This window comes from Nicotiana tabacum, chromosome 20 (assembly GCF_000715075.1).
Source record: "Nicotiana tabacum cultivar K326 chromosome 20, ASM71507v2, whole genome shotgun sequence".
NCBI classification, from domain to species: domain Eukaryota; kingdom Viridiplantae; phylum Streptophyta; class Magnoliopsida; order Solanales; family Solanaceae; genus Nicotiana; species Nicotiana tabacum.
Window position 1 is genome coordinate 130,416,235 of NC_134099.1, and position 23,061 is coordinate 130,439,295.

General features: G+C 36.4%; 1 protein-coding gene, 1 long non-coding RNA gene and 1 other non-coding gene across 4 annotated transcripts; all 3 read right to left on the minus strand.

The window, feature by feature from the left end:
- Nucleotides 1–13,037: 13,037 nt before the first annotated feature.
- Nucleotides 13,038–20,508, minus strand: LOC107806900 (uncharacterized). Of its 2 annotated transcripts, none has more exons than XR_012703596.1 (12): nt 20,068–20,508; nt 18,764–18,933; nt 17,522–17,599; nt 16,971–17,050; nt 16,540–16,621; nt 15,936–16,355; nt 15,657–15,764; nt 14,317–14,384; nt 14,110–14,216; nt 13,948–14,019; nt 13,625–13,678; nt 13,038–13,502 (listed from the first exon to the last, which is right to left on the minus strand). XR_012703596.1 is itself a non-coding variant. In XM_016631173.2 (12 exons), the coding sequence occupies exons 1-12, from the start codon at nt 20,477–20,479 to the stop codon at nt 13,413–13,415; spliced, it is 1,722 nt and encodes a 573-aa protein (XP_016486659.1). In that variant the 5' UTR covers nt 20,480–20,508; the 3' UTR covers nt 13,038–13,412. The 2 variants fall into 2 exon arrangements, 1 of the variants encoding a protein (XP_016486659.1); XM_016631173.2 differs by having other exon boundaries at nt 14,110–14,197.
- Nucleotides 20,509–20,566: 58 nt separating this feature from the next.
- On the minus strand, nt 20,567–20,639 carry TRNAA-CGC (transfer RNA alanine (anticodon CGC)). Its single transcript has one exon. It is a non-coding gene; the product is annotated as a tRNA-Ala (tRNA).
- A 1,062-nt stretch (nt 20,640–21,701) lies between these two features.
- Nucleotides 21,702–23,029, minus strand: LOC142174792 (uncharacterized). The gene is made up of 2 exons (XR_012703857.1): nt 22,582–23,029; nt 21,702–22,029 (listed from the first exon to the last, which is right to left on the minus strand). It is a non-coding gene; the product is annotated as an uncharacterized LOC142174792 (long non-coding RNA).
- Nucleotides 23,030–23,061: the final 32 nt, after the last annotated feature.

The window sequence follows — 23,061 nt, forward strand, 5'->3', positions numbered from 1 at the left end:
GAGCACCAGAGACCAGGTGGGTTGCTTCAGCAGATAGAGATTCCATAGTGGAAGTGGGAGCGGATCACCATAGACTTTGTAGTTGGGCTCCCACGGACTTTGAGGACGTTTGATGCTATTTGGGTGATTGTGGATCGGCTGACCAAGTCCGCTCATTTCATTCATGTATGTACTACTTATTCCTCAGAGTGGCTAGCGGAGATTTATATCCGGGAGATTGTTTGTCTGCATGGTATTCCAGTGTCCATCATTTCAGATAGAGGTACTCAGTTCACATCACAGTTTTGGAGGGCCGTTCAGCATGAGTTGGGCACTTGGGTGGAGTTGAGTACAACATTTCACCCTCAGACGGACGGACAGTCCGAGTGCACTATTCAGATTCTTGAGGATATGCTACGTGCGTGTGTGATTGATTATGGAGGATCTTGGGATCAGTTCTTTCCATTGGCGGAGTTTGCTTACAACAATAGCTATCAGTCCAGCATTTAGATGGCACCGTATGAGGCTTTATATGGGAGACGGTGTAGATCCCCGGTGGGTTGGTTTGAGTCGGGTGAGGCCAGATTATTGGGCACAGACTTAGTTCAGGATGCTTTGGAGAAGGTTAAGGTGATTCAGGATAGACTCCATACAGCCTAGTCAAGACAGAAGAGTTACACGGACCGGAAGGTTCGTGATGTTTCCTATATAGTTGGAGAGCGGGTTCTGCTTCGGGTTTCGCCTATGAAGGGCGTTATGAGATTCGGGAAGAAATGGAAGTTGAGTCCGAGGTTTATTGGCCCTTTTAAGATATTGGGGCGTGTTGGGGAGGTTGCTTATAAGCTTGCCTTACCTCCCAGCTTGGCAAGAGTTCATCCGGTATTTCATGTTTCGATGCTCCGGAGGTATTATGGTGATCTGTCGCACATGTTGGATTTCAGTTCAGTCCAGTTGGACAAGGATCTATCTTATGTTGAGGAGCCAGTGGCAATATTGGACATGCAGGTTAGAAAGCTGAGGTCAAAGAACATTGCTGCAGTAAAGGTTTAGTGGTGGGGTCAGCCAATCGAGGAGGCGACCTGGGAGACCGAGCAGGATATGCGCAGTCGTTAGCCTCATCTTTTCACTACTTCAGGTATGTCTTTATGCTCATTCGAGGACGAATGAATGTTTAAGCGTAGGAGGATGTGATGACCCGGCCGATCATCTTAAGAATTTACGCCCCAATCCCCTATTAACTGCTTTTCCCGAGTTTATTTCTGCTATTTTGATTTGACGGGATGTTCGGTTTTGAATTTCGGAGAGTTTTGGGGCTCTTAGTCCCTAAATGAGAACTTAAGTGTTGGAAAGACCGTAGTCAAAACAGTATGAAGATGGACTCATAATGGAAATCTGATGGTTCTGTTAGCTCTGTTAGGTGATTTCGGGCTTAGGGGCGTGTTCGAATTGTGTTTTGGAGGTCCGTAACTAATTTAGGCTTGAAATGTTGAAAGTTGAATTTTTGAAGTTTCCGGTCTGTTAGTGAGATTTTCATCTGAGGGTCGGAATGGAATTCCGGAAGTTGGAGTAGCTCCGTACTATTGAATGTGACGTGTGTGCAAAATTTCAGGTCATTCAGACGAGGTTTGATAGACTTTTTGATCGAAAGCATATTTTGAGAAATTTGGAGTTCTTAGGCTTAAATTCATGGTTAATTCGAGGTTTCGATTTTATTTTAGGTGTTTTAAGGATTGGTACAAGTTTGGATAGTGGTTTGTGACTTGTTGGTGCCTTTGGTTGAGGTCCCAGAGGCCTCGGGATAAATTCGGATGGTTGACGGAAAGATTTTGGAGTTAGAGTTGCAGCTTCAGCTGCTGGTTCTGTCATAACCGCACCTGTGGTTTGGGTTCCGCAGGTGTGTCGCCGCAGAAGTGGCTCAGTGGCCGCAGAAGCGGAATTTGGTCATTTCTTCAGGAACCGCAGAAGCGGTTGTAATACCGCAGAAGCGGTACCGCATCTGCGGATTGGGAGTCGCAGATGCGGAAGTTGGTCCTTTAATGAAAAGTCGCAGATGCAACCTTGGCTCCGCAGAAGCGGGACCGCAGATGCAGTCCCTGGGCTGCAGATGCGGAAATCGCTGGGCAGAACATATAAATTCTTGCCTTCGCGAAATTTAGCCATTTTTCATCTTTTTCAAAATGGGAAGAAGCTTGGGAAGCACTTTTCAAGAAAGATTTTCAGAGGAGTTCATTGGGGTAAGGTCTTTTGTCCCTAAACTCGTTATTGGAATAATTTTTATCAATTTAAACATGAAAAATCAAGGAAAATCAGTGGTAATTGGGGGGTTAGGGCTTGTTTAATTGGGGACTTATGAGTGATGATTTGAGGGACAAATTGAGGTCCGATTTTGGTACTTTGGATATGACTGGACTCGTGAGAGTGCGAGGATTCTAGAAATATAAATGTTACCCAATTCCGAGACGTGGGCCTGAGGGGCATTTTGGTCATTTTACCTAATTTCGCGTATTAGCTTAGAATTTAGTTGTAGAATCAGTTACTTGAAGTGTCATTCACATTATGAAATTGAATAGATTTGGGCCATTTGGAGTCGAGTACTCATGGCAAGAGCTTGGTTTTAGATTGATTATTGAGCTGGTTCGAGGTAAGTGACTTGTCTAACCTTGTGTGGGAGACCTTCCCCTTAGGATTTGGTATATTTGATATTTGAATGCCTTGTACGTGAGGTGGCGAGTGCGTACTTGAGCTAATTGTTAAAAATCCGGTTTTCTTTAAGTAATTTCAATTGTGTTCCTTTTCCTGTGTCATTTTACTTGCAATTTAAACCTGCTGTTAGCTTAGAAAGAGCATGTCTAATTGACTTAACTGTTTATTTGCTTAAACTGCCTTAATTGAATTATGTGAAGCATGTTAGATTAGAATTACATGTTTACTTGATACCACACTGAGCTTAATTGGGTATTCTTTGGTTGTTGTTGTGTGTTTTACTTTGGGACTACGGGACGACATCCTGGGAGATTCCCTGTGCGTATTTATGATTTGAACTGAGGTGCGGGATACCGAGAGATCCTTGGCACGTATATTGAGGATACCAAGAGATCCTCGGGATACCAAGAGATCCCTAGCACATATTGAGGATACCGAGAGATCCTCGGAATATCAGGAGACCCCTAGCATATATTGAGGATACCGAGAGATCCTCGGGATACCAAGAGATCCCCTGGCGGTTATTGAGGGTACTAAGAGATCCTAGGGATACTGAGAGATCCCCGGTTATTCCTTGTAATTGTTTCTGCCTCTGTTTTCAGTATTGAATTATGTGTTTTCCTGTATTAAATTTTTATCGTTAGTTTTCAACTGTACTGCTTATCTTATACTGACTTGTCTTATATTCTTTATTTTATCTCAGTAGGGCCCTGGCCTTCCTCGTCACCACCCAACCGAGGTTAGGCTTGGTACTTACTGAGTACCGCTGTGGTGTACTCATGCCCTTTCTGCACATGTTTTTCATGTGCAGATCCAGGTATCGCTACTCAGGCCTACCATCCTTGAGGGAGGCGACTGCTCTAGAGACTTCGAGGTACATCTGCTGCGTCCGCAGACCGAGGAGTCCCTTTCTATTCTAGCCATTAAACATTGCCCTTCTGTACTTTCTTTCTTGTTAGATATTCTGGAGTTAGACTGTTAGATATTCCAAAGACTTGTGTTTTCGTGAGTTTCCGGGTTTTGGGATAGTGTACATGGTTTTGAGAATGTTGTGTTGTATATGCCGAATGGCATTATAACTTTTGTTCCATTTAGTTATTTTGGTTTTTGATTATTTCTTTCGCAAGTTTTGTCTATGTTCCGCATTTGTTAGGCTTACCTAGTCGTAGAGACTAGGTGTTGTCATGACAGTTCATGGAGGGCGAACTAGGGTCGTGACAGTAAATGGCATTAAAACTAACAAGTGATATAAATAGTAAAATAATAAGAACACCGTGAAGTATCATTGAAACCAGTTAAGGAACTCAAAGGACAACCAATTAACCAAGTCGTTCTACCACAAGTTTCACAACGAAGTCACTCCGTGATACTTCATCTCATAGTCACAAGTCACGGGTCAAGACCCAACATCATATACTCACGACACCTTGTTCCCACATCTCGAATCACAACCGCACGGACAACTCACGTGCCAATATCTCAATCTACCCAGCATGATCACAGGCTCAATAGCAACATGAAAATGGATAATACAAAAATACATGGGCATGATCAATAAATGTCAAGTTTCATACTCCTGAGTTAGAATAAGTGGCACGCTACGATATATGCTTGTGCGAGTGTATTACTGCAGCCCAAGTCAACAAGTAATATTAAAGACATCGAGTAGCTCATCAAAGCAACAAAACAAGTCACATAAGGTGTATGACATACACAAGGACAAACACACCATCACACGAAAATCACCAACATATTGTCCCCAAGCCATCACACATCATCCCTGACATTGCCACCCTTATCTCTCCGATAGTCACCCGTATCACTCTACCCTGACAATATCATTAGCCACCCAAATCACTCTGATAGCCACCTGTATAACTTTGTATATTAGCCACCCTTATCGCACCGCCCGGACAATAATACAATAACGACCTATATCCCTCAGTATATTTAAATATAGTGGGATGTCACCCTTATGCCCCGTATAACAACAACGATGAAATGCCACCCTTATACTCCACATAACAACAACCAAACCACACAACAATTCACATGTGCTAACATCACAACAACACGACATATCAATTTGTATCACAAGTGCCCGTAGGCCACAACCTTTCAAAAGATCCAAGAATATTAATATTTTCACAACAAAATAGCTCACGACTCAACACAATATGTATAGAATCTCAATAACAACAAAATAAACGGAAAAGTAACTCAACAAGGAATAACACCCCCTTTAAACACAACTTCAATTAAAATAGATTAATGACTTTCGATAACCTCAATTTCAATTAGTTCTTTAAGGATAAACCCAATAGTGAAAGTATTTCTATGAAATGGCAAACTTTGAATTTTAGTGTATGAATAGGCTAAGAATGAAAGAGATGGCATGAACTAGCAACTATGTCAAAATGCATGAGAATAACCCGACAACAAAAAGGATATCATGTATAACAATTTCAACTAAAAGTAACTCAACAATAAAAGAAGTCAGATAATGATAAAAGTGGTAACAACTTCAAATAAAGCATATAAGAGCAAACTCGACAAGTAAGGAATGTGACATGTAACGACAACTTCAAATAAAGCATGTGATAGCATACACGACGAATAAAAGATACAACATGTGCCAACAAATTCCAAATAAATACATGAACGAGGCCTAAGAGTCTAAACCAGTCAACTTCCACATATAAGCCGAGGACGTACTCTTCACCTCACGTACACGGCTTTCACATGATACAAATAGCACAAACGACTCAAATCCTATTGGGTAGTTCCCGCACACAAAGTTAGGCAAGATATTTACCTTAAAGAAGCTAAACTGATACTCTAAAATGACCTTCTCGTGTGAAACAACCTCCGGACGGCTCAAATCCAGCCAAAATAACTCAATATGACAAACCGAATAATAAAGCTTTGATCTTTAATGAAAGCTTAAAAAGTCAACCACGGGCCCGCACCTCAAAACCCGATAAAATTTAAAAAATCCAAATACCCATTCCGATATGAGTCCAACCATACCAAAATTATCCAATTCCGACATCAAATCGGCCTTCAAATCCTCATTTAATATTTTTGAAAGTTTATACAAAACTTCTCATTTTCTCCCTTTCAAATTCCTAATTTGATCTTTAAAAAAAATATGAAATCATGAAATATAATCAAATCCGGATAAAGAATACTTACCCCAATCCAACACATGAAGAACCCCTCCAAAATCGCCCAAAACTGAGGTCTACAACTCAAGATATGATAAAAATGGGCAAACCCTCGAATTATAAACTTTCTGCCAGAGATTCTGCTTTTGCGGTCCCAAAGTCGCTTCTGCGCCAAATTTTTCGCTTCTGCGGAAATGCCTCGCCTCAACCAAAGTCGCTTCTGCGCTTGGAGTTCCGTTTCTGCGGTTGCGCAGATGCGCGCAAATATCCGCTTCTACGGTCTTCCTCATCTAGCCTTGCTTCAGCTTCTGAGCTCCTTCTCCTCCGCACTTGCGATCACCGCACATGCGCCTAGTGGTCCGCAGGTGCGACCACACCGAATCCTGCTAAACCAGCTCTACTCAACATGATTCAAATGATTCGAAACTCGTCCGAAATACACTCGGGCCCTCGGGACCCCGTCCGAACACACCAACAAGTTCCATAACATAATGCGGACCTGCTCGAGGCCTCAAATCACATCAAACAACATCAAAACTATGAATCGCACCTCAAATTGAACTTAATGTACTTATGAACTTTCAACTTCTACAACTCGCGCCGAATCATATCAATTCAATCCGGAATAACCTCAAATTTTGCATGTAAGTCCTTAATGACATAACAGAGCAATTCCAATCTCGAAATCGCAATCCGAGCCCGATATCCACAAAGTCGACTCTCGGTCAAACCTCGAAATCTTCCAAACCTTCAACTTTCTAATTTTCGCCAGAATGCATCATGTCAACCTACGAACCTCCAAATCCAAATCCGGACATACTCCTAAGTCCAAAATCACCATACGAAGCTATACACGAAAGTCAAACTTCGATCAACTCTTTTCACTTAAGCTTCTAAAACAAGAATTGTTCTTCCAAATCAATTCCGAAATATCCGAAAACCGAATTCGACCAAACGTGAAAGTCATAATACATATGATATGAAGCTGCTCGAGACTTTAAGCCACCGAATAAAACGCAAATTCTCAAAATGACCAGTCGGATCGTTACAAGTATTTGCAAAACTAGAATAATAACACAATTATGCTAAATGAATTAAAAAAAAATATGAGAAACTACATAGAATCACAAAAAATAAAAGTTGAAAAATGCGAATATTATTTAAATATTAAAAAGTGATCTATCATTTTAATATGGTTAAGTTTGCATATAATCTCATCCAATAATAAAGTTCAACTTTAATGATGTCATTCATTATAAGTCAAGTTTATGAGCGACTTACTCTTTCTAAGATTACAGGGTATAATTTTTTCGGAAAATTAGAATAATAAAATAGCTAAATATAATAATAAAATAAAGAACATTAATTAATAAAAAAATAAAATATGAGAAATTATATAGAAACACGTGAAGTAAAGGTTGTTAAATGAGAAATAAGGAAATAAAATATAAACAATATAAAAATAATATTTGAAAAAAAAAGAATTTAAAAACTTAAATAAATTAAAAAGAAAAAAAGAATAAAAATAAAAAGTAAATTAAAAAGAAAAGAAAAGAGATCAAAAAAATAACCTAGTAATTACGTCATGTAGTTACCAGCAATTCTCAGCTCCCCCTTGAGAATTGCAGAGTGTAGTTATACCCCTCAATTACACCTAATTATATGCTGATCAGATAATTACTTGATCACACAAACATGTCAAAACTGTATAATTACACTCAAATTCAATTACATGATGACTTTCCAAACAGGCTCTAAGCATTGTCGAATTATTAAAATTTAAACAGTAAATCAAACTAAATTGATTTTTCGTATATGACTCGATGTCTTGTTTGGTTTAACTTTATAATTCGTGAGGAAGAAAAAAAGAGGAATAGAATGGCCAGAGAGGAGGTTTTGTCAAGTTCTGCGGCATTGGAAAATGATTAGTATCTGCCGGCTGTCCACACTTTACTATTTTCGTGATCTATTGTTTTTTGGTTTTTAAGAGTCAAATAAGTTATATTTTGACCGTAATTTTTTCATGTCTTTTAGATATTTTAAATTATTAATTATTACTATGACTTATATTATTTTTATGTAATTTTAAATATATAAATTTTATTTTAAAAAATAAAATATTTTATATTCAAATATATGATCAAAACTAAAATATTTGAATCTTGAAAAGTGAAAAATATCTCATAAATTGGGATAGAGAGTATATCATATAGTAGCACTTCATATTTTATTGCAGCTGTGCCCTGTATTCATTTACAAGGCTATTGTTTAATGAGGGTATCTGCATCTTTTTTACAACATGATCAATAACCAAAGAATATGCTAAAAAGGAACTTACATCTTTTTTTATCAGTAAGATTATTCCCTTACAGCTTGTTTGGATCGTTGTTACACATTGTTTTATAATGTATCGTATTATATTGTATTGTACTGTATCGTTTAATAAATATAATATTTGGATAGATTGTATCATTTGCCGTTATCATGCATTAGCAATATGAAGAATAAACTTGTAATATTATAAAGAAAAATTATGATACGGGGTAAATTTATTATATAAAAAGGTAGGGTAAAAGATAAAATAAAATTATTTAATAATAATGAAGGGCGAGATAACTTGCAACCACATCAAATCGGCCGTTACATAAAGTAGCACATTTCGTCGTTACGTAACGACAAATTAATGATACGATACAATAAAATTTAAGTATACCAATTGTTAGTACATGCGCAACGGAAGAAAGCATACAATCCAGGCATCAAATACATGTAAACTAGATAACATAATAATAACGAGATTAGAAGCACTAACCTCTTGAAGTAGTTGCACAAACCTTCCAAACAACAAGAATCCAGGGTTGCAGTCTTCAGCTATTTGCCTAGTAAAATCTTGGATGATTTTGCTATTGGGTGGGCAAGAACAATACAACTAAAAGGTAAGTAATTAGGTGAAACTAATCTTCCTTTAATAGACCCGAAATTAAGCCACAATAGGGCTAAAAAACGTGTAGGATTCTACAAGTAGAATCCTACTCTAACTCAAAAGGATAACTTTTCTCCCAAGCTACTTTCTACCCATGTCTGTCCAGGTTTTTACTAGGTATAGCAGGGACCACAGAAATAATAAGAGGCTACTAATTATAGTATTAATTCGAAATTAGCATGAATTAATTCTTACTATAATTAATTGCAATTTATTCCACTAAAAAACTGCAATTGAACTCCTCAATATGAATTTCGAAAATTCATTAACATTTATTTTAACTCCTCGTGTTAAGATTTCAAATACCAGTTAATTAAATTAAATTACTGAAAATTTAATTCAATTAACTAATTAAATCCTTTATAATTCCGCTTAAACTATTTCATGTGACGGATACAAAATTCACCGGCCGGGTTTTCACATGAAAACTTATAATCTTACATAAAGGGGTATCATTAAACCCAAAACCGAGTCATGGATTCTATCAACTAATTATTATTCACAAATGTTATTCGTTATTGTCCAATCTATTAGGCATATACTAACTCTAAATAGAGTCGTACCTTTTGATAAATCAAAACAATAAACAAATTACATTGATCATAATAATTATATCAAGATTAGGAGTATAAGCTCATTTAATGAATTAGAGAAAATATTTTATATATTCAGTACAAAAACATCTTTTCTCTACTTGGTCCGTTCAATATACACTGAGTATACTAGCACAAGAAGTTGGAGTAAAATTACTCCCATAATCAAGACAAATTATACAATAATCTTGTGCTACAATCATCAAGATATTTTGTCCAACAATATCTTTGATTGTGAACATAGTTTATTAATTATGAAAACCAACAATTTAATCTTCTGTGCATGAGCTAAGACTCCATACACTAAATTGTCTACTACATAACTAAAAGGACACACATGTAACAAATGATCTATTTAAAATAGTACTTTATTACAACAACAACAACTACCCAGTAAAATCCCACATAGTGGGGTCTGGGGAGGGTAATGTGTATGTAGACCTTACCCCTGTCCCGGTAGGACAAAGATGCTGTTTCCGATAGACCCTCGACTCAGAACGACTGAAATAAAGAAAAACAAGGAAAACAAAAAAAGAATAAAATAGTACTTTATTGAATTTAATAAATTAAATAAACAATTATTCCATAAAGAATAAAATATAATACTATGTCTAAACCGCATGGTTAATAGTATATCCCAACAATCTCCCACTTAGACTCATAACGTATTTAAAGTAACAATATAATACGATAACAACCATCCAAACAAGCTATAAACAGGGGCGGAGCTAGAGTGTAGCCAACGGGTTCGGCCGAACCCAGTAGCTTTGGTTCGAACCCTGTATTTGTCTTAAAAATCCATTGAATATGTATAAATTATTAATTTAGAGTCCAGTAACTCAAAACAATTAGAATTCCGAACCCATAAACTTAAAATTCTGGGCCTCTGACCGTAAATGATACAATACCCTTTTCACTGTCGAGGACAGCATAGAGATAATTTTAGAGGAAAAAATAAGAATCAAAACATAGATTGATAAAATAGAATATCACACTTTCAGCGGGAAAAAAAATCAAGAGATTGACCGCTCTTGAAATTCCTGAAATATTTTCAATATCTTTGTTTGTTTCTTTTCCAATAATTATGGATCTCCAAGCTAGTGAATGAATCAATTAATACTCCCAAATAATTTAATCAGAATTAGGAAAAGACGTAGGTATCAATCACTCTTTGTCGTTGTTGTTAACTGTCCGATTGTCACGTAGCATTAGTAATAATTAGCTAAATGTTGATTCCTCCTTTTTGCCTGTCACGAAGAATTGGCCACGTGAAACCCTATCATCACCCCTCCCTCCACCGACGCAGAACCAGAAAGAAAAGTAAGTATTACTTCTGTTTCTTTTTCTTTATTTGGGATTCTTACACTTTCTTTTTTATTTTATTACAAAACTCGGATTTTTACACAAATAAAATCGGATTCACTGTTTACTTTTTCTAGTAAGTAGTTATATATGTGTGTTTAGGCTCACTAGTCAAAGATAGTATAGTATTAAATCGTTTCCACAAGAATTGATTTAAATAATGTTCAAATAAATCTTCAGCTTAACACTATTCACGAAAATAAATCTTTGAATTTGAGTTATCAACAAACTAAGAGTAAAAACTAAGATTACCAATTACGAATGAATAATGAAAATTGAATTTCTAAGTAGCAACGATTGAATATCAGTAAAAAAAATAATGGTTTTGACAAGATATGTGTTCAACTATTATTCGGGGTAACTTTGTGTTAAAGTTCACTCTTAAGTTCTATTGGCTCTTTCGATTTCAATAGATGATTAGGTTATCTTAAGGATTCAAATTCTTCTTTCGAATGAATGAGAGTTCCGTTAAACAACCTAATGACAAGTGTTATAAACATATGCAAGAATACATTGAATGAATGATCTTACAAAGAACGTTTCTTGACTATTTCATTAAATTGGGTCAAGTGATAACTCTATAAATTCTTTCGATTACCTATGAGAGTCGTGAAATTAACCCAAACAAGATAACACAATGATAATTGCAGCAACACTTCTCTTCCGATTAAAGTAAAACCACAAATAACTTTGTAATTCAATTTAAAACTCTTCAATGAATTCAGGCAACTGACAGAAATCAAATCCTCAAATAATAATCATGTCACAATATCTGTCAATAACCCTAAGAAGGACTTTTCATAATGGAGAAATTGTTCATCACAAGAGTAATAAGAGAACAAGAAAATATTCCAACCCTCGAATTCAAATAAAATTTCGTATTGAATGATTCGGATGAAGTATTCAAAGTCTACGTTGTTTCCTTGCCTTCTTCTCTCAAAAAGTTGCTCCAAAATCTAAGACACCTCCTCTAGGACGAGCTTAGGCTTCATATAGGTCAAGGAAAACTTTCCAGGAAATTACAAAAATAGGCCTGACTAAACTTTCCTGGAGGTGGACGTGCACTGCTGCGCACCTGGGCCTTGGGCGTGCATATGGGCACGCATAACCTGCAGACCGCATGTGACTTGTGCGCGCTCAGGTGCACGTTCACAGCTTCAGTTGCGCGGCCGCACTTCTCTTTTCTTTCTTCCTCAGCTCATTTTTCTCTCACTTCGTGCATTATCTGTCCATTGATCATCTCTTCAACACATGCACCGAAAAGCAACATATTAGATCACAATTCAGGCTAAATCCCTATCAAATGAATATACAAGAAACAAAAAAGGTCTAAATGTCGAGTAATTTTAAGCTCATCAATGTGTGTGTGTACGGATTATACTCTGTTATCCATGTATTATATAATCTTCCGCTAGTTTTAATTTAAGTGATTAGATGAGTGGCTATTTGTGTTAATTTTTTTATTATTTTATTTATTTGAGCCTAAACTTTAAGGAAAAAAATTGGTACAACTAAAAATATTCTCAAAATATGTGATATTAATAGCGTGTTTTGCCAAGCTAGAAAAATTAGTTTATTTTGAAATGTGTTTTTTTTTTTTTCAAAAAGTGCCTTTTTTAAAAGAACTTTTAGTGAGAAACAATTTGTGTTTGACTAATTAATTTGAAAAGCACTTCTAAGCAACAATTAGTATTTGGCCAAGCTTTTAAAAAGTGCTTATAAGTGTATTTTAAAAAAATGCTTCTGGGAAGAAGCTACTTTTTCTGCTTCCTCAAAACTGCTTCTGCTTCTACTCAAAAACACTTTTTTCTTTTCCTTCTAAAAGCTTGGCCAAACACTTCAACGTTGAAAAAAATGCTTTTCCGCTTGGAGAAGCTTGACTAAATAGGCTATAAACATGTCATGACTTTACTGTGAATACAAAATAGTATCTTATTAAAGATAAAATACAAAGACCAAAGTTAAAAAAAATCAATATTAACAAATGTCATTCGTTTTGAAACAAATTAAAAATATAAGTGTTATATAAAATGAAATAAGAAAAGTAAATACTAAGAGAAGAAATGGTGGAACGTCGGAATTTTATCTCAAAAATATTCTCTTCCTTTTGGATAGTTATTTTCTGGAAAAAAGAAGAGAGAAAAAGATGGGTAAAAGTTGAAGGTTTGTAAGTAAAAGTCAAGGATTTGAACAACTTCACTTGAAATATACATACAAACCACAACTTCAGAATTTTTAAACTTGTAAACATTTTTCTACAAATTTTGCTTGGATAAACTAAAAAAGTACCAACTTCAAAAGATTATTTGCTTACACAAATAATCGCCAAAGAGTCTACATGATGTATCTTCTGTTTCCAATAAACAATATCTTTAGAGATCAACAAAAGAAAGACAAATGAGACGTAAAATTTGGATCACTTCTGAGTTCTGAGAATCCCAGTTCTCTTCCCTTTAAGACCATTCCTAATTGAAAACTTGAATCTTTGGCTAACTTCTCATAAAACTTATAACAGCCTCTGGTAATGATAACGTATGTTTGATCCAGCATATGTCGATAACAAATTGCCAAATACGATGAGTAAGGTCGGATATTTACTCTTGGTACAATTATGCACACTAGTTATCATCTTTCTGAAACCGTTTCTGTAGTTATGGGTTCAGAACTGAGAAGCCTTTCGGCCTCATCATTTGCCTCTGCTTGGATTCTCCATTTCTGCAATAATGGACGAATGACAGTATCAATGCCAAGCACACCCTAAATGGTGTTTAAGCATAACCTACAAATATTACTGGCAATTATAATAAACACAGTACTCCAAAGTAAACAATACATACTTCCTCAAGATTCTCAAGCTCCATTATTTGTTGTATTTGTTCAGCAATATTTTCCTGCATAAAGTGAAAAAGATGAAGCAAGGCCAGTAGAATGCTAAAATTGCACCTTCACGGAGCAATCAGCAATGCTTGAACTACGAAAGCTAGGTAAGAATAGACCACTCCACTAATAGCGACTACATTTTGGCTGGGGATTATACTCTTCGTTCCATTTCCCATCTCAAACAGTGATAACCAGAGAAAAAGAAATCGTATGTATAACTACCTCGTTATACGTGTTTAAAGAAAAGGGAATGTCTAAATTCGAGCAAAATGATCCTTACCGCATTCCCTGCTGCTTCAGCAGCAAGAACATCTGAATCCATCTCTACTTCAATTTCTATGATGGAAGAAATCTGCAATACACAAGGCATATTATTCAAAAATCCGGAATTCATGTTAAATGGTATTTGAGTTTCACCGATCCAACTGGAAAGATAACTCACTCTTGCATAGCTTTCAATCAGCTCAATTCTTCTCCTAAGGGAGCTTTCCAAGCTTTCACGCACCCTTTTCACCCTACTTCTCCGGGCCCTTAAATCATAGAGAAAGCCTTGTAATGAGTGACAAAGAAGCATGCACATTTTAGTCTAAACATAAGTTAATAATAATAATAATGAAAAAAAAGGTATAAGAGATTTAAGAGACTTTACCGATAAGAAGGTTCTCCAACAGCAAAGATTTTGTTTTCCAGTTGGCACATGCGAGCCAACATCCAGACCTACAAAATGAGTAAACAGAATTTACTTCAAAACACATGGTCAAGGCGATAAATCATATAAGGGATTGATTCCGGAGTACTTCTAAGAATCAACTAATGATGCAAATCTATGTCATTGAACTTGTTTAAAGATGAACTCACAAAAAAAATATTGCCTTTTTTTGCAGACCATGTTTTAACACCCAATGGAAGACGATAGCAAACTCAATAATAATTAATGAGCGAGACAGAATAATATTTAATGACATGCATATGTTCCACAAGCATGAATTCTGGTGCATGAGAATTTTGACAGTAAAATGAGAGGACTTTACGAATAAAAATATCAAAGGTATTCGCACGACTTTATGGTAACATTATGCGGCTTCCTACTTTTTCTAAAACAGATTAAATTCTTTTTTAAGTACAAAACTAACTGCCAACTAAAATTTTCTGCAAAAGAAATAGAACCATAACTGTATAAACTAAGGCAGATGCAGGTCACAAAGTTCACTCAACAACTGTTACCGGGGCAATGGAGCAATAGAAAAGAACAAGGTAATTCATTGATGAGACTCAAGAGTGAATGACTAGGTTTTTTATGTATGAGAGAGAGAGAGAGAGAGAGAGAGAGAGAGAGAGAGAGAGAGAGAGGTACAAAGGAATGAAATTGTGACAATGGAATATCCAACTAACGAGTGGAAATCTTTAAGCAGTTGCTTTTGCCTAGAAAAAGCATTGAGAAAGATCCCCTTAAGGCAATCACTATAGAACCTGTTTGCCTACTTTTGAATTAACATTTAAAATGAACGAAGTATAAAATCAAAAGGCTTTAAACAATTTTTAAAAAAACACAGGAGCATCAATAATAGAAATCTTTCGCCCCATCAAAACAGCTGTAGAACTCAAGCATTTAAGTGTTATGAGTCAACACTAGAATCTTTTATACTGCACCAGCTATTCCTTTGTGGCAGTGGGTGCATAGCTTTTTCTTTGTAGATTTAGCCAAAATGACTTTTCGAAAAGATATTAACCCTAGTCCCTAGTTACTGTTTGGAACATTCTAGTCATCAATGGACAAAGGAAGTAAGAAAGCATGTGGCAGTCAACCCAAGTATGCAGGTGCGAGACAAGGCGACTTAAGCAAAACATATTGCAGTTTCTTATTCTTTCTTTTTTATCAGCTACCTTTTATCTTTTCAGGCACCTGGCAGGAAATTCATTGAGAGCTTGTTGGACGTAAATGCTACCAGAGAACAAGTGATTTAACAAAGTTGCACCGGAGGAGTATACCTCATTCTCAGCAGATCCTTTCAACTCCTTTATCCGTGATTGGAGCACATCATACTGAGATAAGAGTTGCTGCCTGATGGCAATGGTATCAACTAATCTCTGAGGAAGCTATCACCAAAAAGTAGAGAAAAATAAGTTTCTGCTGTCTCCTTTTTCCTTTGTGTGGGGGTCGGGGAACCCCAGAAGGAGTATGTTTGTCAAAATCTTAAATAAGCTTGTGAATACAGATTTTAAATATCATCCTTCAACAATGAAGTTAAAAGGAAAAGGAGAGCATACCTTGCTGAATTGGGGAAAAACCAGGCTGTTTAAAGTGGCCCCGAGAGTGATTGAGGAAACTGCAGCAACTGTTATCATCTGAGGCAAGCTGGGATCTATCATTCCAGAGGCAGCATCTCCAGTGGCAAATACAGCAAGGAGAGGAAGGAGGATAGAAGGGTTCAATAAAGATAGGCCTTTATCTTTTTTGGGTGCTCTTAGTAAGGGTGATTCACGGCCATCTCTATGGTTAGTCAAGCACAAAGGTTCTCCTGGGTAGACGTTTGGAGGTTTAGGATTAAACTTTAGCGGACCCACCTCTCGGTAAACATTTTCTGGTGCTGCTACAGCAATGGTCACTCTCTCACCTTGTTGTGCAGGAAGGTCAACTGTTTCAGTAGCAAATCTGTGTGTTCGTGCCATTCCAGATGGGGTCTCCACCTACAGAAAGTGCTAGAATTGATTTCAAGAAGCCTCTTCTAAAAAATATGAAAATATTGATCAACAGGGATTGTCACAATATAATAGGAGCAAGACTCCACTACAGGAAAAAAAGTAAAAGATCCAGGTGAAGGTGGGAAACTAGAAAATACTACTGATATACAAGCTTTTAAAAGAAATGTACCACAATAGAATGAACAGCAGCTGGAATGTTTTGCTTCATCGGCAGGAATCTTAGTCCCCTTCTCCATGCAGGAATTTCCATGCTGCGTTCGGCAGGAGGAGAACCTTAGAAAAAGTGAATGTCCCAGGATCAACACCATACACTAACAGACTTCTCATGACAAACATTGGAACAGGGTAAAGTAGTAATAATATGTTTGATCTATGCATTGAAAACAAAAAAATAGCATCTGATCTTGATGAAAAATTAAAATAAAAGGAGTGTAAAATCAATCATGACAGATGTCGGAGTATTGCTTGATTTTTTTTGGGGTGATATATTTGTAAGTTGTTTGAAATAAATGCTACAGAGACTCCTTTCGAGGATTTAACAAAGTACAACCACTTCAATCAAAAGACAACTGGATCACACAGTAGCTAAAGAAAACCAACCTAATTTCTTCTGATTCTATACTAATTATGTTTCCTGAAACGAGCTCATACTGGTAGCGGCATTTTGAGCAGGATACAACCTGCAGAAGTGGATTTCTTACGTCATGTAGTAGAAATAAAATACAAGAAGCACATTGAAGTTAAAATACAAGAAGCAAACTGAAGTTTGGCTATCGTAATGATTATGTTAAGGTGGTTTAATATTCCATAAGACTTATGGAATGTCTTTGTTTATACATAATCCACACAGTAACTGACCGGGATCAGCAATGCCTAGTATATATTGCATGTGAGAGGAGCATCTGTTCTCAATAACAATGACAAACTGTCTATTGTCACAATAAGAAACAGACTACTTAAATTGCTTTTTCTTAAGCCACCTCAAGACATCATATTTTTTTATCTTGGCCAGAAACGGGTAATTAAATACAGGCAGCAAGCCAACTCTATCCTCTGTGGAACTGGTTGGTTGGACCCAAGCAGCTCAAATTACCACTAACAACATTTTATTGTAAAAAAGCTGACACAATCTTAAGTATTTTTGCGCATACCTGGATACCATCTTGTGGCTGAGCAACAGTAACAGCAATCATGCAACTTGGACAACGCACAACGTTGCCGAAGAGAACCTACCAGACACCAAAGTTGCATGTTACTTTATGAATAATCAAATAACAATAAAAGCTGAGTAAAAAGAACCCAGACTCGAATTAATTCTAAAAAGATTTTTCATGAGTCTTCTTATACCTTCGCACTTTTCGATATGTGAATGATAATGGCAAAGTTACCAATACCAGATTCTGAGTAATATCTGTGAGGTGGCAGCAAGTTTCTTTTCCCTAATGGGAGAAGAGTCAAGAGTGTCCAAATTTCAGACGAAGATTGGTCACAAAAGTTCTTGGGAATATATCCTATATTTGAGATCTCACATTCTAGGATTTCTAGTGGAAACTTTAATAATCTAAATGGGCTTGAATTTACTCTGACTGCATTGGCATCACACCGCAGAACATAAAGGATAAATCATTTATACCCAAGACAGTATACGGGATTGTCTAGCATGGAAGACATTTGAATGTAGGACAATTCCATTTAAATTAAGAACTGAAATTGAAACATATTTCAGTGGAAAATTGAGATAAAGAAAGAGAACCGGGGAATGTACTTTTCCATCAGTCAGTTGCAAATACAAGAATTTGTGGTAGAAAAGATTGCACTTTAGAAGACAAGTGGCTGAAAATATAAGGATGAGCTAAACATATAAGACTTCAGATCAACTCTTTTAATTGACTATTGTACAACCAGTTGTCCTATCATTTTTTTTCCAGGGAAGATATGCACTTGTTTGCTGTTAATATACCACAACTACAAATAAAGTAACACAAATTACAGATTCAAACTCATATCTTGACTAAGTAAACAAAGTTAACAAGATAAAATGATGATTCAAATAGTTATATTGTCTAGGGTAGAGCCAAAAGTTACTTGATCCATACTATTCTTGTATAGCATGTTTTACCAATGAATAAACTTATAAATACATAGTCCATTCCTTGCATTTTTGCTCATCCGAAATTCCAAAGTGCATGGTTTATAAGGTCCGAAAGTAGTTTTACATTTCTGATTCAAAATACATTTAATCTACCACAGAAAATCCTTCATTCTGGCATTGCATGCTCATAGAGAGAGATGATCAACTGTCTATCATATCCAAAATGTACAACTCTAACACATTGAGATACTTAGAGCAGACTAATACAAAAGCAAGTTGGTGTGATGAAGAAATTAATAACCTCTTCACTAGGAGAAATGCCCACTCGACAAACAGTGGCGATGATTTTAAGGGCATCTGAAACCCTCAGTGATGTTGCAAGTCCTCGAACTAACAAGGTATATGTAGTAACATCTGGCCTTGACCACCTCCATCTATCATAGGATGGGCCTCTTTCTGAAACAGTTGTCCCTTAAATATGGGCAATTCAAGTGCATCAATATTGGGGATATCAATGAAAAGCCACAAGATACAATAGAATCATAGTGAAAGTGGCACTGCATATCATAGAAAACTTGTGACGACAGGTTTCACATATTTTATTCATCTCAAATTCCTCATATCTGAAAGCTTAACTATATTATCAAAGGAGCTTACTCTCAGCAGTGATGGTACCCGTATTGGGGAAGATGGAACGATGTATAGTTCATACTCTCTCCATTATATGACGGTATTTGAAGGGACATGAATTTTAAGATGTTTTGATGAAGATGAAGTTTAAGATGCTAATTTGACTTGTTTATTATATTAGTGATAGTGGAACAAAATATTAAAATAATAGTTTGAAAAGTTAGTTTGCTGAAGAAATTCACATTATAGTTTAAAATTCAAATAATTTAATGAACGTAAAGTCTTGAAAGTTGAGAAAGTTATATATATCAAACAACTCGAAACGGATGGAATCCCTTTTAAAGATTTTGAAAATATTTGTATCAAATTCACAAGTCATTGAGTAACACGAAAAGTTGCTTTTTTCCCTATGATACCATAAAGCTATAATCACGTAGGTGTTTTTAAATGAGCAAGTATTATGAAAGGCCAGGGAATCACTTCTTTAAGAATAATTATTTGCCTTCAATATGCATGTTTAAACAGCCATTTGGTCACTTTGCATAACATACATCAACTAAGTTCCAACTTCAGATGGAAACAATGAACAAATTCCCAGCCACACTAAAGCAAACTTGTCCCACTTATTTAGATGTCACAAACAAGAAGAAAAACTTTGCATCATTCAAAATTTTTGTGTAGCTCTGCATTCAATCCTATATCTCCTCAAGTTGTCTAGACTTTGCATTATTCAAAATATTTGTGTGGTTTTGCATTCAATCATATATCTCCTCAAGTCTTGGGGAAGAACCATAAAACATTCGCCTCTTTTTGAAAACCACTCAACCCCCTCCCCCAAACACCCTACCACAAGTTTCAAAACATCTCTTTCTTAAAATTCGTGCTTGGTCAAACTATGACAGATAAGTAGTGGTACCTTTTCTTGGTTCACATTCCAATTGATAGACAGACAAGAAAGAAAGATATGGAATGTACCAGGATCAAAGGTGGAACGCATAGCGTCAAAGACAGAGAGTGCCAAGTCAGCATTATTACGATCAAGTGCGGCGGAGATAATCAAACAGCAATCAGAAGCGCTAATTACACCACCGCTTCTCCCAGTTTTTTGGGATATTATTTCCAATACTTCACTCTCATCTTTGGCAGCAGAAATCGGACTAATCAATTCATCATTTAACAACTCTGACTGCACCTTGTTTTCACCCTCAGCCTCACTCAATGAAGCTTTGTGCTTGAAGAAGTTAAAGGTCTTGGAGGAACAATAGTAAGAAAAAGTAAGATTTTTGGAGAAAGGAGTGGCAGAAGGGAGGAGAAAAAAGTAATTTGGGAAGCGATGGGAAGGGAAAGAGAAGCGGGGAAAGGAAGGAGAAAACAAGCAGAGAGTCATTTTCTGTTTGGATAATGCTGAGATTGTTTGTCGAGCCTCACTATATGTGCTGAAGCTGGAGATTAGGAACGAGAGGTTGTTAAAAAATGGAGGTGCGGGGAATCGAACCCCGTGCCTCTCGCATGCGAAGCGAGCGCTCTACCATATGAGCTACACCCCCGATCGCGTGCTTTTAGATTTTATTTAACAAGTCAATACAGTGATGTCCAAGACAGTGCCAAATCATTACGCCTTACATCCGGATCGGAACTTGGAAGGTTGACTTTTGGGTATTTAACTTTGTGTTGCAGCTCACCGAGACGACGACCCTGACACAAAAGGTTTAAGCTTAGCCTCAAGGCACTAGTATTTTGATTATGATTTTTTTTAGTATTCTATTTTACCCGTCACAATAATTAGGAATTGAGAATCTATCAAAGGAGCGAGAAACTCAACGTCACTATTTTTGAACAATTTGAAACAGAGCCTCTTTCTTCATTCAGGAAAGGTGAAGATTGAATCGGAAACCCAAAACGAAACATGAACAGACTTGTTTCGTATTTTCTGTTTCATTGTATGTAATCTGTTCTCTTTCTTGATTCATTTAAAATTTGTACATTCCATACTTGAAAATTCGTTAGCTTAAATATTTTCCCTTATTTTTAAGGACATAGCATGTTAAAGGCTTTCGATAAAGTATGGTATATATTTAGCTCATATGTCACACTCACTATTCTTTTATTGGAATTTCAGTCAAATACTTTCATAGAGGAAGGTGTATCATTTCAGGTTTAAGTACAGGTTATTAAAATTTCAAAGAACATAAGCACAGTAATACATAAATAAACGAACTTCTACCTCTGATTAACAAAAATGATTTTACCGTGAAGAATCATGAGAATGAAAAATAAGAATAAGCAGAGGAGATGCTGAAGCTTCTATTGGAAAATGACAAATCATGTCTTCTGCATTTCTACTATAATCGTTCAGCTCAATTCTATGTTTTCACACTAATAGCGATTGAACAATTTTTAGAAAATTTTGCGATTGAGACTAATAATATAGTTATGTCACGCCCCGAGCTTGGGGGCGAGACCGGCACCCAATGCCTCACCTATCCTTGCGTATCACTTGCGACTAATAGACTCTGACATGTAATGTCATACTTTGGTCATGTGCCACATTACAAGATAATATACGATGCAAAATATAAAACTGAATAGAGACTAACGCTGACTGAATGTCAACATAAAGCTGGGCCGGCAAGGCCGTCATAATTACTACAACTGACAAGCCAACAAAATATACGTACAGGGCCTTCAAGCCCAACATACTGCACTAACCGACAGGATATGTCCACAAGCCTCTACTGATAGATATACTGTGATCAGAACAGGGCTCTGACCTACCCGTAGCCTATCTACATATATACACAAGATGTACGCAAAACTTCTAGACCCGACAACTCCGAAGGAGGAGAAGCTTACCGATAAAGCTGAATTCGGGCAACACCTACTGAGGAGGTCTACTCGTCTGTCTGTCTGAACCTGCACGCATGAAATGCAGCGCCCCTAGAAAGGGACGTCAGTACGAAATAATGTACCGAGTATGTAAGGCAATATACTGAAAGCGAAAACTGAACTGATAATATAATAACGGAAAGCAACTGGGGGTCAAAGATAATTTAAAGATATGCTCACATGCTGATACTGACTCTATCCTCTCAATATAGTAAGTAAAATAGCTGTCCGGCCTTATAAGGCTTGGTATATATATATAACTGCTCTCCCGTAATAGGCTCTCTCATAGGCGCCCGACCACAGTAGGTTCGGTATATAACTTACCATCTGATCAGAGGTTGCCCAATAGGGGCCTGTCCATCGATTATAACTCGACGGTAATGAAAATACTGCAATACAATATATATAGACTCTCTGCTCTCTTGACTAGAAAAGGAAATACTCAATTGAATATGAAGTCCCGATAAGGAGAATATTGTAACTTACAAGACTAGGAAAATATACGTAAATTCTGGGATATGAATTTTTCTTTATGCCTCGTTATCAAACTCGTGTAATTACGAGATCATGCCAAAATGAAGGAAGGAATTAGCCTATACATACCTGGAGTAGGAAAATCCGTATGGTGTTATAAGAAAAGGTTACACCGTACTCCTTTAGATCGCAAAATTTTACGTTGCTACAGACCTTAACCATGCTACTTAATGTGTACAAATTCTTGATGAAATTGTTGAATTTGTAGAAATTCGTTAGTGTTTTGATTGTAAGGATTTTAGTTGAATATCTCTTTAAGAAATCTCTTTTTGAGCCATATCGGGTTGTAATCTTTTTGCCTTGGAAAATGTTAGCATGAGGTGTATTTTAATTAGCACTTTAAATTGCCACCTACCCAACATGACTTATGAGTCATTTGGGTTGTGTGGTGGCTTGCTGCCACATAGGGTGGGGAGGGTTTTTATTAAATCTTATCTTATAATTAATAGTAATTAACTAAGTATTATCCCGCTATCCGATAATTAACCAATTACTTACATAATTAAGACTTATCTCAAATTACGTAAAATTTTACTTATTTTTAATATA